The sequence below is a fragment of the Monodon monoceros genome, unplaced genomic scaffold (assembly GCF_005190385.1).
Source record: "Monodon monoceros isolate NGI ecotype Baffin Bay Population unplaced genomic scaffold, NGI_Narwhal_1 Super_Scaffold_15, whole genome shotgun sequence".
Classification (NCBI taxonomy): Eukaryota; Metazoa; Chordata; class Mammalia; order Artiodactyla; family Monodontidae; genus Monodon; species Monodon monoceros.
The window spans coordinates 28636196-28653340 of NW_021703771.1; the positions used below are offsets into that span (position 1 = coordinate 28636196).

A 17145-nucleotide genomic window follows, 5' to 3' on the forward strand; every position below is an offset into this window, starting at 1 on the left:
AATGTTGGAGTATTTGTTTCTGCTTTTAAGGAGTCCTAACATATTGGTTCCAAAATATTTGGAATCTTGTGCCAAGTGTTGCCTTAAATATTTAGCATGCTGTTTTCTTTAAGCTTGAATATTTCAAGCCCAACTGAATGATACTGTGAAATTGTGCATCATCACAATTGTTTCAGAGCTGAGCCCTTTATTCTTTGCCAAATTTCAGTTTACAGCTGCTCTTTCCCTGGCAAGATTTATTCGCTGTCTATAGATATCTGAAATGCAAATACTGATTCAGTCTTAATAATAAGGACATGAATTGTGGCTCTATATTTGGGAAATGAGTAAGGAAACATTATAAGCAATTATTTTAATGTATTCTTCTGTTGCACTACAAATGAAATTTCAAAATACATTTATGTAGCATTTAAGGTGATATTAAAAGGGAGAAAAGTTATGAGAGTTTTAAATAAATGTATAAGTAAAATCTATTTTCTCTCCCCAAACTTATCTTAGTCAGTGCAAAGATAAATGTTTTTGAAGCATGATTTCAAACGTTTCCTATCACTATCTCATGTTATATTAATATGTATTGTATTGTTTTTCAAAGGTAACTTTGATTTTGAGATTAACTATGCACAATCTAAATATAAAATTAATATGGACTTTGTGATTTTTTTTCCCCCAGCATAGATTTTTGAGATCTTCTTTACAGATTATCAGTTTTTGGTTTTGTTTCAGGTTTTGTTTGTTTCTTTTATTTATTTTTTATTTTTTATGTTTAAAATTTTTTTGGCCACGCGGCATGTGGGATCTTAGTTCCCTGACCAGGGATCGAATCTGTGCCCCCTGCATTGGAAGTGTAGAGTCTTAACCGCTGGGCCGCCGGGGAAGTCTCTGTTTCTTTTATATTTTAAGCAGGAGGACAAATTACATTATTATGTTCATGGTAATAGGTTCTCAAAATGCCTAATCTTGCACCATCAGGTTTCTTATCTGTGAAATGGAGATATTAGTACCTGCCTCATAATGTTGTTATGAAGATAAAATGAATTGATAATTGTATATCGCTAAGAATAATTCATGGAACATAGTAAGGGCTTTGTGTTTGTAAAATATATAAAAATGTCATCCTTTTAGGAAGGATTTTTCAAAGACTATCCTAAAGCTTACTTAATTGAGATAATATTTCTATTACTATTCTATTCCCTCATTTCTTTGAGCTATGCTAATTAATCTCCATTCTAGCCTTTGCCTAGCAATTTGTGTGTTATTTATGCTTCTGAGTGTGGTTTTCAATTACTGACTTTAAAAGTCTGCCTGTAGCTAGAGCCACTAGATGAATATTCGATGACAGTAACCATTTCAAAACTCACTGCTGCATTTCAACTGAAAATAATCCTCCCACCTTCCCACGAGAACTTACTATATCATCATCTCCTGTCAAATTTATTTTTTCTTTCAATAGTTCTGACATTTTTGAGGCTCCCCAGTCAAAAGTGTCCAATAAAGCTTACTGGCTGCACTCTGGCATTTCCCGGGAAGCATTTGGTTTACTTTAAGGTGATTTATGCCGAACCGTAATTTACCAGCCAACTGGCGGCGCAACCATGCAGGCTTGACTGGTGGCAACTCCCTGGCTCTCCTGAGAGGCTCTTTCACATTCAGAGGAAGGAACCGGATGTCGAGTTATCAGGATGGGGGAGACAGTGCTCGTTCATCCTTATGGCAACCTTACTCGGTTTCAAGAAGAGTCGCAGGCCAGAAATAGAGCTTGATGGCCCTTGCTCTCATTCTGGGAGTAACTTACGACTGGTGCAGCTCACTCATTTTAGTCCAGTGTCGGTTCTGAGATTCTAGAGTGCCGTGGAGATTTTCATGTATCTAAGCTGGAATTGTTCATAACTATCCACAAATTCCGTTTGCATTTGGTGTTTATAGCATTACTTCTACATTATTATAGGAAGATCTGGGGTTTCACCCAGGAGTTTTGAAAGGATATGGGATGAATATTTTAGGTTGGGGTAGGGAGTGAAGGGATAAGTTTCACAACGGGTAAGTTTAGTAATTTCACAAAATAGAGCAGAAAATAGATTGCACAGTCATTCATAAGTCTAATATGAAGATCACACAAGATATTGCAGGCTAATAAGATAGATATATTTTACTCTCAGCCTTAAATTTTTTCTTTACAATGGCATCTCTTTTGATGTTCTCCTGGTGGTGCATAATTTCCTAAGTTTAATAATAAGCCACTATGGTTTAATTAATGGCCTTTTACATGAAATGGTCACTGGTAGCCTTTTTTTCCCCTAACTAACATTTGCTCAGTTTCATTTTATTTATAATGGAGTATTGTGTCTTGTGGGGAGACTGAGTAAATTCTTCTCTGGTGAGCCATGCAGTGGGTTCTGTGCTAGAGCAGTGCATGGCAAGTTCTGAGCTTGTGCTAACCCCACACAGGTGGTACAAAGCTAGAAAAGGAATCAGAGAGCTACGGAGGGGGTCCCAGAGTGGAAGGATTTGCACACATATTTACACACATCTAGACACACATCCAGAAAAAGCTTTGCACTCAGAGATATATACATACTGAGGGGACAGGGGCCCAGCAGCAGAGGCTCACAGGCCTGCAGTCATGGGCCAATACACAGACACAGATGGACACACAACAAACACAAATTCTCAAAGAGAGGGACCAGTAGGAAGGAGAAAGAAATCCTGTTGGGGGGAGGAAGAGAGAGCATTAGAGAAAAAGAAAGCAAGAGGATGGTGGAGAAAAAGACAATGAGGACTATAGACACTGGAATCCACACTCCCTGAGTTGCTCTTGAAGGAGGGAGGGAGTCTGGGGGTGGCTGGGCTGATGAGAGGAACAACATTAACTGGATTGCTCTCTTCGCTCTCCTCCTCGCAGTATTCAAGAAATGCTGACAGGCCAGAGGCTCTGCCACTCAGAATCTCACACTGATAGCGTCCTGGCAGCGCTGAATCAGCAGAGAAGTGACGGCATCCTCTGCGATGTCACCCTGATTGCTGAGGAACAGAAATTCCACGCTCACAAGGCAGTCCTAGCAGCCTGTAGCGACTATTTCCGGGTAAGTCAAGGTAGTTTGTTTGTTTATTTGTTTCTCTTAAGATATTAATAAACAGAGGATGACAGTTTACCTGAACTGTCACACAGTCATCAGCCAATTAGATAATCGTCCCCAGAGTTGTGAATGTTGGGGGGTTTTCCTGGTCAGACTGAGATTGGGGCCCCATTGGGATCCTCCCTGGGCTGGCTGGACACCTGGATGTCCCTCCAGTGGAGAGCAGACCTCTCCTTTGCATCTGAGGTGAGGGGCGTTTGACACTCTACCACCAAAAGAAAGCGTGGCATTGTAGTGCACCATAATGGGGGTGCAGGCTGAGGACAGGATGTTTCTGGATTCAGGATCAGAAGGACAATCTGTAAGAATTTATTTCTTAAAAGGTCTCTAAATATATGTAGTGTTTCTAATTTTTTATTTTCTATGGAAGTTCTCGTCCTGGAGCTTTCCAAGTCTCTGCTCCAGGGACAGAGATGGAATTGACCTAAAGGATATTTATGGGTGATGCACAGGTGCCTGTTTAGCTGAAGACGTTGTCTTGTTAAGTAGAACTTTGGACTTTGATTTCCAGTGGCTAGTGATATGTGATGATGTGTTTGTTGTTTTTTGAAGGTGAGTGTATAGTATGGTTTTAGCTAAATTTAATTTAATTTAGTATTTGCTATGATTCAGGTCATGGGCAAAGGACTTTATATACATATCTCATTTAATCCTCACAGCAATCCATTTTATAAACACATGCACATGCTATAAAAATCACCATTTTACATGTAAGGAAACTGAATCTCAAAGATTAGGTAATTTGAGGTAACTCAGAGGTTAAGTAATAAGTCACACAGTTCCGAAGTGGCAGATCTACAATTGAAATCCATGTCTGAGTCTTAACCAGCATTCCATTCTACCCCTTATACGGATATAAGAAAGAAAATTGTGACAATTAATAACCAGATTTTTTTAAAGTATTAATTTCTGAATATACATGATTTAATTCTTATTTAATTTTTTTCAATGTTATTTCAGTTAACTAGTGATTAGGTAAGAAATTCAAAACATAATAGTATACAATCTCTATATAAATTAGAATATAAATTTAATTGTGAATTAAAAAATCTTTTTCTTACCAAAGTCTCAAATGATACAGAAACCAAATCCAGCCTGGGGCAATGTTTTGGTTTGATTTGGAAATTTTCAATAGTCACCTTGTATTTTGCTGTTTAAGAGACAATATCAACTGTACTCAATTGCTGACTAGCAGTTAAAGAGAATTTTCAAAGATGCCAAATTGTAAAAGAAAGATTAAAAAAAGTTTTAAATGTGATGAAACCTGGTAATGTAGAAGATAAAGAGGTAATTACAGGGCTTGCCTGGTGGCGCAGTGGTTGAGAGTCCGCCTGCCGATGCAGGGGACACGGGTTCGTGCCCCGGTCCGGGAAGATGACACATGCCGCGGAGCGGCTGGTCCCATGAGCCATGGCCACTGAGCCTGCGCATCCGGAGCCTGTGATCCGCAACGGGGGAGGCCAAAAAAAGAGGGCCCCGTTTAAACAAAAAAAAAAAAAAAAAAAAAAAAAGAGGTAATTACTTAAAATATCTATCTAAAATTAAAAGTAGGGATTTACATAATTCTAAACTGCAGAAATGAAGTGGAGTATTTGTAAAGTGACCTTCTAGTTTCATTAATATAGCGTACATTTTATACACTCTCACATTGTCAGGGATTAATCTTCCAGAAAGCTTATATTATTTGGAGGGCTTTTGAAACAACATACTTTGGGTTGTTATATATAACATGTGCACATTATAAAATACGAGTTTTTTCTTCTTGTGGACCATAATACAGACCTCTTGGCGCTTGGCTTCTCTCCTCCTAGGTCTCTGTGGGTTGGATTTTGAATTTAATTTGGGGTTTGATTTTGTGCATGTGTGTATATGAGAGAGAGAATGTGCAAGTGAATGCGTACATGTGAGCACTGAAGAGCATTTTACTTGATGCTGGCATTTAACGATGTTTGCAGCTATTCCAAGTTATTCACCTCTTTTACCACAATGCCCATACTCTGATAGGTCATGCACAGAGTGCCTCCTTTAAAATACTGGTGTTATAAAGCCTGTGGAGAAAGCTTTATTATTCCCATTCTGTAGATAAGGAAACTGAAGTGCAATATGTTTAAATAACTTGCCCAAGGACTGCCAGATATTAAGTAGGAGAGCTGATTTTCACACACCAGAGCACCTGTCTCCTTGAGTACCAAGTTGTGCTTTTTCCACTGAACCATGTGCCCTGCTGGATTCATACGCAGTCCCTTCAATCTCATGACCTGCTTGTGAGGTGAAATTTCAGTGACTTGTGTATTGATTGTTCAGATGGAGAAACCAAGACAAAGTTGGAACTCTTGGCACTTATCTCTTTTCTAGGCATTGTGATAAGTGCTGAAGTTATAATATTTAACCAGACATAGACTGAACCCTATGGAGCTTGTAATATAGTCACTATACTGGATGTTGTTTTTGCCATATACCCTGTATCTTTTGTTAGCTTTTGTCATAACAAACCACCCCAAAACTTAGAAGCTGGATGGTAGTTCCTCTGGTCTGCCAGTTTCTCTGATCTATGCTGGACTCATTCTTACGTCAGCGGTTAACTGGAGAGTTGCCTGGAGACTGGATGATCTGAGTTGGCTTTGTTTACCTGTCTGGTGATTGGTAGGCTTATGGCTGGCGTTGTAGGGGACACTGGGCATGTATTTCCCACAAACAGGCTAGCCTGGGCTTTTTCACATGACAGCTAAATTCTAAAAACAGCAAGAGGGCTATCTTCAATGCACAGGTGCTTTTCAAGCTCCTGTTTGTGTCCTGTTTACTAATGTCCCATTGGTCAAGCAAGTCACGTGGCCAGGCTGAGTCAGTGTCAGTGAGGATACCAAAGGGCATGGATGCAGCCAGGGGAAGAATTTGTTGCCATTTTTGTAACCTACCACTGTCAAGAACTGTCAAAGATTTGTGATTTATCCAAGTTGGAAACCAGCAAGTTAGTCTATCACTGGTTCAGAGATGCTGCTAGAAGACATGAAACTCTTAAGTCACACAAAGTGGGTTGGATCATTGAGGATCACTGAGCTTAGGGAACCTGAATCTTTTATAATGCGTAGGTAACACGTCTGTCCTTTGCTCTGGAAGAAAACATTATTATACTGGACAGTAAGCATGCCTACCCTTTGCTCTGCAAAGAAACATTCTATCTCTGAGTAAACAGAGCTGCTCTTTGCTCTGAAGGGAGATATCACTCTGTCATCAAGGCCATTTGCTATAGAAACATCCCTGAAATGAGAGTTCAGAACAAGGACAGTCAGTGCCTCACTCATAATACATGCAGAAGTGCAAGAGACCCATGCCTTAAACTAGAATTATGTCTGGCTTCCTTGTGTCTTACACTCTACCACACTGAAACACCTAGAAACAGTATCCTGTCTGAGTAATTTCTGTATCTCTCACAACACTTATAATGTTGCCTCAGGCTTAGTAAGTATGAATGAAGAAATGTTTTCTAATTCTCAGAGAATTCCACGTGTATTTCAATTTTTTAACATCCTACATATAAAATATGCAAATTATTCATGGATTTTTCTTTCTAGTGTGATCTGTTCAAATTAATTAGGTAGTCTGACCTAAATAGATGTTTGTACTCTGTATTCTGATATCTGGCAGATTATTTTGAAGCTAAAATAATCGTGGATGGCAAGAGTGAGGAGAAGGCCCAAGTTTTGGTGTAAACTGTTCCTTTACATTGATCTGAGAGATGGTATCAGCTTTTCTTGCTTAACATATGAATAACGAACAGTTGAGCACAAAGTACTGTGGACTCCTGTGATCATCAGCATTTTAAATGAAAGGGTTAAAACACATTCTTCAGCCAAGTAATAATGATTTTTTTAAAAAAAATTAAATTTAGGCTTAATATCAGCACAACATGGCGTTAGACAAAAGCTATAGCTGTGTTAGACCAGGGGCTTCTTTTATAAGAGTAAAGCAGTGGTGGAAGGAAGAAAGGAAAGATCTGAGTTTGAATACAGTGGGAGGGACCATATCTCCCTGTTTGCTATTGTTTCCCACAGTCCCTGACAAATAGTGGATGCTATTCTAATTAATATCTGTTGGGTTATTCACCCTCTTCACTATTTATTCTTTGAGCATAGGCAAGTCATTTGACTTCCGTAAACCTATGTTTTCTCATCTGTAAATTGGTGATCATAGAGCATAACTCTCAGAATAGGTTGATTCAGAGATTAGATTGAGATAAGGTACATAATGCACTAAGTGCTATATCTGATACACATCACACCTTCAGTAAACATTATCTGTTTCTCTCCTTGGGCTAACTTGGGATCCCTGGTCATGCTGTGTCTGGCCCTTTGTGGGAAAAGAAGACTGCTCATCTTTAGGCTCACCTGGTTGCAGACTCCCTCACCTTTTGATGGGTCAGAATAGCGTTTTGGATTCATCCTTTCCCATCTTGATATTTTCTGAATCTGACACCCCCTTCCTTCTTGCTTAGAACATTCTAGTAGCCACTTAACTTTCTCCTCCTCTGGTTGTCCCTTGACAAACCATCGCGCAGATGACTGTGTGGTGAACTTTCACCCCCCTGCTCAGGTCCCCCAGAGCTCCTCAAGGCCTTTCTGCCAGACCCCCGGGGTGTGCCTTCATGCTGTGTCATTATCATTCATCGTCATCTGTGTTCTCCCATCTGTTCATTTGATCTTGCAGCCATAACTGTTCTCCAAACACTCTCTTCCACCTGAGGGCCTTTCCACCTCTCAGCCTTGCTAATGACCGTTCCTTCTACCTTAACCTCCTACTCACCTCTTTGTCTACCTTGTCCATCTTCCAAGGTTTATCCCAGCCAACAAGTGTGAAGTCCTCCACAAAGCCTTATCCTGTCCACCCTCTGCCACCTCTCTAAATTCATATGCAAGGTCCCTCTTTTCTGAAGCATTATAACTGTAGCTTGTCTCACCCACGGAATTAAAGATCAACAAAATGAAAGAGCAACCTACAGAATAGGAGAAGATATTTGCAAAGCATATATCTGATAATGAATTAATATCCAAAATATGTAAGGAGCTCATAAAACTTAATAGCAAAAACCCACATACTGTGATTAAAAAATAGGCAAAGGATATTAACAGACATTTTTCCAAAGAAGATATACAACTGGCCAGCAGGCATATGGGCATGCTCAACATTACCATCAGGGAAAACCACAATGAGAAATCACCTCACACCTACTAGGATGGCTATTACCAAGACAAGAGATAAAAAATGTTGGTGAGGATGCAGAGAAAAGGGAACCCTTATACAATGTTGGTGGGAATGTGAATTGGTGTAGCCACTATGGAAAACATTATGGTTTCTCAAAAAATTAAAAATAGAACTACCATATGATCCAGCAATCCCATATCTGGGCATATAAAAAAGGAAATGAAATCAGGATCTTAAAGAGACATCTGCACTCCCATGCTCATTGCAGCAGTATTCATAATAGCTGAGATATGGAAACAACCCAAGTGTCTGTCCATGGATGAATGGATAAAGAATATGTGGTGTGTGTGTGTGTAACGGAATATTATTTACGCATGAGAAAGAAGGAAATCCTGCCATCTGCAACAACATGGATGAACCATGAGAACATTATGCTAAGTGAAATAAGTCAGACAGAGAAAGACAAATATTGTATGACCTTACTTACAGAAACAGAGAATAGAATGGTGGTTGCCAGGGGCTGGGGAGTAGTTGAAATGGGGAGATGTTGGCAAAGGGCATAAACTTCCAGTTAAAAGATGAGAAAGTTCTAGGGAATCTAATGTGTAGCAGGGTGACTGTAGTAAATAATACTGTATTGTAGACTTGAAAGTTTCTAAAAGAGTAGCTCTTAGAAGTTCTTAGTACATACACACAAGAAAAGATAACTGTGTAAAGTGACGGATGTGTAACTAACCTTATTGTGGTAATCATTTCACAATATATATGTGTATCAAGTCATCACATTGTATACCTTAAACTTACACAGTGTGTTGTGTTAATTATATCTCAATAAAGCTGGAAACTTTTTTTTTTTTTTTGGCGGTACGCGGGCCTCTCACTGTTGTGGCCTCTCCCGTTGCGGAGCACAGGCTCCGGATGCTCAGGCTCAGCGGCCATGGCTCACGGGCCCAGCCGCTCCGCGGCATGTGGGATCTTCCTGGACCAGGGCACGAACCCGTGTCCCCTGCACTGGCAGGCAGACTCTCAACCACTGCACCACCAGGGAAGCCCCATGGAAACTTTTTTTAAAAAGGAATTCAAGATTGACACTGATGAATTGAAGATTATACACTGATGTGTATAAAATTGATGACTAATAAGAACCTGCTGTATAAAAAAAAAGGAATTGAAGATGTGTCATGTGTTGCAGTCCCTTTCCCCAGTGACTTCTCTGAAAGTGACTGACTAGCTGAGGACTAGTGAAGTCCATCAAAGTACTGTTGAACAGAATTGAATGAGGAAGTATTAAACCAGAGGTAGCAGGAGGAATTAGAGGCCTTATGATCTGGAGTGTATGTGAGAAATGGGATGAGTCAGCCTCTTACCCTTTTCCCTGTGGCAGCCCCGGGCAGTGGGCCACCCTGTAGCTTCTGGAGGCTGTTGTTTACCATTTGCTATCTCCAGCTTCAATCTCCATGAATGCCTGTACTTTCTGACCAAGGAAGCAGATGTCTTGACTGTCTCACATAGCTTTGCATATGTGATGGCAAAGTGATTCAAATATGACATTTTGGAGAGTTAAATATTTGACCATCACTTTCCACTAGAGCCTGAGTGTGCTCTGCCTATGTAATTTTTAGTTTTGAGAAAAGAGGATAAAGCCCATGATAATAAAAAAAAATCTGTGTTCCCTGTATTTTTATAATCATACTCTCCAGTCACTATTTGATTAAAATGGCATTAAAGGCTATTAAATGAGTATATAATATATAATTACAAATAAATGTTTTTTAAAAAATTCAGTAAGCATTTGTTACATACCTACTATTTTCTAGATGCAGAATGAATTTATAGTCTGGTAGGAGATACAGACAAGTGAACAAATAACTATAGTGTAGTGTAATTATATTAACAGTTTGGGTGGTGTCGGAGGTCTTGAACCTTGTTTTTATCCCTCTTCCTCTCTCTGGCACTCTCAATCAATAATAACTACCACTAATTGAGTATTTACTGTGCTACAGACACTCTAACCGCTCTATGTGTATCAGTTCATTTCATTTTCTAAAGAAATCTGTAAGATGGATGGTATTATTATTAAGTATCACCATCATCATCTCCGTTTCAAAAATAAAGAAATGGAGACTTGATGTTAAATAATTCACATTAGGGGCATGGAAGCAGTCAAGTAAGAGCTGATGGAGGCCTGACCTGAGGCTGGAGAGACAGGATGTGTGTGAGGAGTGATGAGGGGGAGGGAGATTGGGCGGGTAGTAGTAGGTAGAACACACAGGACGCTGCGTGGATGGTGAGGGAGAGGAATGAGTGAGGGGCTTCCCTGGTGGCGCAGTGGTTGAGAGTCTGCCTGCCAATGCAGGGGACACGGGTTCGAGCCCTGGTCTGGGAAGATCCCACATGCCGCAGAGCGACTGGGCCCGTGAGCCATGGCCGCTGAGCCTGCGCGTCTGGAGCCTGTGCTCCACAACAAGAGAGGCCGTGATAGTGAGAGGCCCGCACACTGTGATGAAGAGTGGCCCCCGCTTGCCGCAACTAGAGATAGCCCTCGCACAGAAACGAAGACCCAACACAGCCAAAAGTAAATAAATAAATAAACTCCTACCCCCAACATCTTTAAAAAAAAAAAGAATGAGTGAGCTCCTGGCCGGTGGGAGCAAGCGGGTGCTCACCCTCACTGCAGATCGGAGGTGTGGATGGAGCTGGGAAAAGGGCAGCTGCAAGGCATTTTGAAGGAATCAGTACCATCGAGGGAGCAAGTGTGGAAGGCTCTTGAGGGGCGGAGCCAGTGCCTTTTTTTCTTTTCTGGTCCTTTGCATGCCCTGCGCCAAGTGCAGTGCCTGGAGGCCCACAGACCCTCAGTATTCATTCTCCCCTGCTGCATCTGGCTAGAACAATTTCCTGCTGTGTCACATGGGTGGGGCCTTCCCAATCTCCTCCTCAGAACACCCATTACATGTACTGTCTGTTTTACCCATTAGTTCATCTTATTTCTTAAGCAGGTTTCTTATAAAGACTTGAAGGTAGTAGGACTGCTGACAGTAAACACATAAGTGAGATCATTGTTGGGTTCAGGCTGTCTCTTATTTGGTGGTTTTAGAGGCTCTTCGTGAACATTTCTGATGTTCAGAAATCATATGTAAGACATACTGTGTTCATCACATTGAGGATATACAGCAACATACCACTGACAGTTATTTGCTTCCAGCCGCCAAGCCTGCAGCCTCCTGCCTTTTTTCCCTGCCTGTTCCTGAGCCTTCATTGATTTTGTGAGCTCCCAATAAACCATATTTTTGCTTAAACAAATAAAATTAAGAATAAAAATAAATGTACATGAAATACTGTCAAATGCTATCTATGTAAATACTAAAGGACTTTGAATAGTCCGTTTTTGTCTTTTGTTCAGGCACCCCTGCCACCGCTTTCTTCTGGGAACCTTCTGAGCAGTTGCTGGGCTTGATGCTGTAATGAGGATTCACTCTTTTGATCCGTAGGACTGCGGTCACAAGCGGATTATTACAGTCCTCAAAAATTAACTGTTAGCTGGGAGTGATTCAAAACTAACCTTTTCAGAAAAAAAAAAGAATAAAAATGATAGTAAAATAACCCTCAAATCCTTCAGTACATATAGTAATTAGTTTTAGTTTATCTTTTTGATGGTTACTGTAAGCATAATAAATATCTGCTACTGTCCTAAAAAGCAAAGCATTACTCTACAGTTATTTAAATTGGTACCTGAATACCACTAAAATTAAATCCCATGATGTTCAATATTTTCCATAGTCAGTTTTACACTGACCTGTCCTGTGACTAATTACTTTGCTTGAGGCCAAATGGATACTACTGAGTTCTGTGGTTATTGGGTGTTTATGCTGAAACAGCAGCCTTGTTAATTGTTGCAAATTTGCACACTGCTGTGTTCTTTCCTTTCCCCAGCTTCTGCATTTTGTGTATCAATCACAGAGGCACCAGAGTATCATTTTCATAGTGCATTTGACTTATGCATTATATGGTAAACTGATTATTGTTTTCCATCAAATGAATACTTGTTTTAACATTCAATGTTATCATATTTGTTTATAGAAATAATTAAAAAGTAGAGCAATGTCTGTTAGGAATTAAAAACTATGGCTAAAGGCTGAGGTTTTACCAGTATTGAAGCTATTGTGAAGAACCTGCGGGGTGGGGGTAGAACTCTTAAGGAAGTTTAAAAAGACCAATGGGCAGATTCTACTGGACAGATTACGAAGAATACCGGAAAGTGATTCAGATATATGATGCTTTTAAAATGTACATTTCCTTTTTTGTTTGAGTTTTGATAGCAAAACCATCAAGGAAATAATTTATTTTCAGGTTGTAGTTATCTATTTTCACTACGTTTGATTGAATTTTGGAATGCAGAACTCCCGGCAATAGGAAAAGGCAAAAATCCAATATTAGGACCATTTTATCCCTGTCATATTCTTTTTCTCATGATAAATTTAATTCACTGTATGCAACTATGAAATAACTAACCTTTAACATTTTTTATTTTTCATATTTTTAAACATTTCCATTTTAATTTTCTTAGGTTTTGCTTAGTATTTAATATTTAATTTTATTTAATATTTTTAACACAGTAACTATTACTACTTCACAAATCAATGTGCTTCTTTATTACTTCTTAATGTGGTAAGAACAGATTAACTCTATAGCTGACAATAGTGCCAAATGATGCACATAATTCACTACTTTCTCAATTCCATAGGTATTTACTGAGCATCTACTATATGCAGAAAAGTTTGTGCTTGATGTTGCAAGGGGTACAGAAAACATCAACACTCAGCTTCTGCACAAGAGGTGAAGGTTGAGACAGATCTTGGTAACATATGAGATTACACATCAAGAGGGAAAAGAGAGAGCAGAAAAAAATGTCTGTGGTTAGGACCTAAAGGATGCCTTTAGTCAGGTGGCAGAAAGAGAATGAAAAGATGGCCAAGGGGACAAAAAAGGAAAAGTCAAAGATATATAAAGATAAATACCATGTACATTTTAATCAAAGTGCCAAAATTAAAGGGTTTCAAGAGATCAGCATTTTCTGCAGAAGATCAAGGAGAATGCAAAAGAATTCACTGTTGTTGAAGAAGTTGGTCTCAGTAGTGTGGGAAAGGAAGCCAAAATCTAAGGGGTGATGTATAAAAATATTGATCAGAGCTACTCGAGGTCCATGGACCAGTGCCAGTCTGCGAAATGCTTGTTAACTATCCATGCTAATAATCTGCTGAATGTTGATCAGCTCCATCATGAAATACTGTGTTAGTTCAGCTGCCAGTTTTTCACAGGAAGCCTTTCTCAAGAAGCAAGTAGTGAGTTTGTGTTCTGGCAGGGACTTTATACCTTGTGTCTGATGGATAAGTAGCAATTTGAAGACAGCCTACTTTGAAGAGCAATGATACAGATAATAACAGTGTAGATATATACACCATTCCATTTTTATTTTTATTTTTTATCCAGCTTTATTGAGATGTTGTCGTATAACATTGTATAAGTTTAAAGTATATAACTGTGATGATTCGATACACCTATACATCGTGAAATGGTTGCCGCAATAAGGCTAGTTAACACGTCCATCACTTCACATAGTTACCTTATTGTGTGCGTGTGATAACTATTAAGATCTACTCTCTTAGCAGCTTTTAAGTCTACAATAAAGTGTGGGTTAACTGTAGTCACCATGTTGTACGTTAGATCCCCAGAACTTATTCATCTTATAACTGGAAGTTTATGCCATTTGGTCAATATCTCATTCCCCCCAGTCCTCAGCCCCTGGCAACCAACATTCTATGATAGGTTTCTATGATTTTGAATTTTTAAGATTCCTCTTATGGGTTGGCCAAAAAGTTCGATCAGGATTCGCAGTTACAGAAAAACCTGAACGAACTTTTGGCCAGCCCAATGTAAGTGAGATATAGTATTTGTCTTTGTCTGATTTATTTCACTTAGCATTATGCCATCAAGGTTTATCCATGTCACAAATGGCAGGACTTCCTTCTCTCTCATGGGTGAATAATATTCCTTCGTGTATATGTACCACATCATCTTTATCCATTTATCTGTAGAAAGACATTTAGGTTGTTTCCATGCCTTGCCTATTGTAAATAATGCTGCAATGAACATGAGAGTTCAGCTATTTCTTCAAGATCCTGATTTCATTTCCTTCGAATATACACCCAAAAGCAGAATTGCTAGATCGTATTCTATTTTTAATTTTTTGAGGAATGTACTGTATTGTTTTCCATAGTGGCTGTACCAATTTACATTCCCACCAACAGTGTACAAGGTTTCCCTTTTCTCTGCATCCCCACCAGCACTTGTTATTTCTTGTCTTTTTGATAATAGCAATCTTAGCAGGTGTGAGGTGACTTATTGTGGTTTTGGTTTGCATTTCTCTGTTGATTAGTGATGTTGGACACATTTTCATGTACCTGTTGGCCATCTATATGTCTTCTTTGGGAAAATGTCTATTCAGATCTTCTACCCATTTTTAAATTCAGATTATTTTTTATTTTTGCTGTTGACTTGTATGAGTTCTTTATTTAGTTTGCATATTAACCCCTTATCAGATATATGATTGCAGATATTTTCTCTCATTCTATATCTTGCTTTTTCATTTTGTTGATGGTTTCTTTTGCTATGCAGAAGCTTTTGAGTTTGATGTAGACCCACTTATTTATTTTTGATTTTGTTGCCTTTTGGTGTCAAATTTTAAAAAATTGTCACCAAGATTGATGTCCAGGAGCTTACTGCCTATATTTTCTTCTAGGATGTTGACAGTTTTTGTCATGAAAGGATGTTGAATTTTGTTAAATGCTTTATCTGCATCAATTGAGATGATTATATATTTTTTTATCTTTCATTCTGTTAATGAGGTATATATCACGTTTAATTTGCATATGGTGAACTATCCTTGCATCTCAGGTATAAATCCCACTTGATCATGGTGTATCATCCTTTTAATGTTCTGTTGAATTTGATTTGCTAATATTTTGTTAGGATTCTTGCGTCTATATTGATCAGGGATATTGGCCTATATTTTTCTTTTCTTGTAGTGTACTTATTTGGCTTTGACGTCAGGGTAATAATTGCCTCATAAAATGAGTTTGGGAGTATGCGCTCCTCTTCAGGTTTTTGGAAGAGTTTGAGAAGAAATGGCATTAATTCTTTCTTACATGTTTGGTAGAATTCACCAGGGAAACCATTTGGTCCTGGGCTTTTCTTGGTTGGAAGTTTTTTGATTACTGATTCAATCTCCTTGTTCATTATTGGTCAGCTCAAATTCTGTTTCTTCATAATTCAGTCTTGGTAGGCTGTATTTATAGTAATTTATCCATTTCTTCTAGCTTATACAATTTTTGGTGTGTAATTGTTTATAGTAGTCTCTTATGATCCTATGATCCTTCGTATTTTGTGGTATAATTTATAATATCTCCTCTTTCATTTCTGATTACATGAACTGTGGTACCTCCATACAATGGAATATTATTCAGTGATAAAAAGAAATGATTTATCAAGCCATGAAAAGACATGGAGGAACCTCAAATGCATATTACTAAGTGAAAGAAGCCAGTCTGAAAGGTACTTAACTATATGACTCCAACTATATGGCATTCTGGAAAACGCAAAACTATGGAGATAGTAAAAAGATCAGTCGTGCCAGGGCCTGTGGGGAGGGAAGGATATATAGATGAAGCATAGGTGATTTGGGGGGCAGTGAAACTGATCTGTGTGATACTATTATGGTAGATACATGTCATTATACATTTGTCAAATTCATAGTGTACCTTAAGGTAAGAGTACTTTAAGAGTGAAGCTTAACGTAAACTGCAGACTTTGGTTGATAATGGTGTCTCAATGTTGATTCATCAGTTTTGCCACACTGGTGAGGTATGTTGATGCGAAGGGGTTACGTGGAATTCTCTGTACTTTCTCCTGAGTTTTGCTGTGAAGCTGAAACTGGTCTAAAAAATAAAATGTATTAATTTTTTAATGAAAGAAAAAATACTACAGGTACCTCACTGCTTTCTCATAATTGTTTTATTGTTTCCTGGAAAGATGACCTTCCGGTTTGTTTTTTTTTTTTTTTTTGCATTGAGTGAGCAATTAGATTGTGAAAATGAAACCTACCCCTTAGGGGAATAGTCAGCTTTAATATATAATAAGTCATGATTCTAAGAATAGCAGGAATGGATACGTTAAGATGGCGAGCAGCACTCTGGACATGATCTGACTTGTTCTTGCATTAAAGGGCGTTGCCATTCCTCTGCACAGTGTCCTGAGCACCTGTGTATGCAGGACATTGTACTGACTCTGCTGCAAGAGAGTGGTGCAAATTCCAGTCTGAGTTCGACTTGGAAGGCAGAAGACTGATGCCCCAGCTAAAAGACAGGCAGCAAGAAAGAATTCTTTCTAACTCAGCCTTTTATTCTATTCAGGCCTTCAACTGATTGGATGAGACCCACCCTCACTGGGGAGGGCCATCTGCTTTATTCAGTCTGCCAATTCAAATGTTAATCTCTCCTGAAATGGAACCCTCATATACTGTTGGTGGGAATGTAAATTGATACAGCCACTATGGAAAACAGTGTGGAGGTTCCTTAAAATACTAAAAATAGAACTACCATATGACCCAACAATCCCACTCCTGGGCATATACCCAGAGTAAACCATAATTCAAAAAAACACATGCACCCCAATGTTCACAGCAGCACTATTTACAATAGACAGGACATGGAAGCAATGTAAATGTCCTTCAGCAGAGGAATGGATAAAGAAGATGTGG

General features: G+C 38.9%; 1 protein-coding gene across 7 annotated transcripts in view; it reads left to right on the top strand.

Moving 5' to 3' along the window:
* KLHL32 (kelch like family member 32) overlaps positions 1 to 17145 on the top strand; it is a 233436-nt gene that overhangs the window by 50516 nt on the left and 165775 nt on the right. For all 7 annotated transcript variants that reach the window (XM_029224082.1, XM_029224080.1, XM_029224077.1 and 4 more), the window contains exon 3: positions 2900 to 3080. Coding sequence is in view for 6 of the 7 variants with exons in the window: in XM_029224080.1 (XP_029079913.1) it covers positions 2900 to 3080 (181 nt within the window). In the remaining variant the exon portion in view is untranslated. The remainder of the gene's footprint in view (positions 1 to 2899; positions 3081 to 17145) is intronic.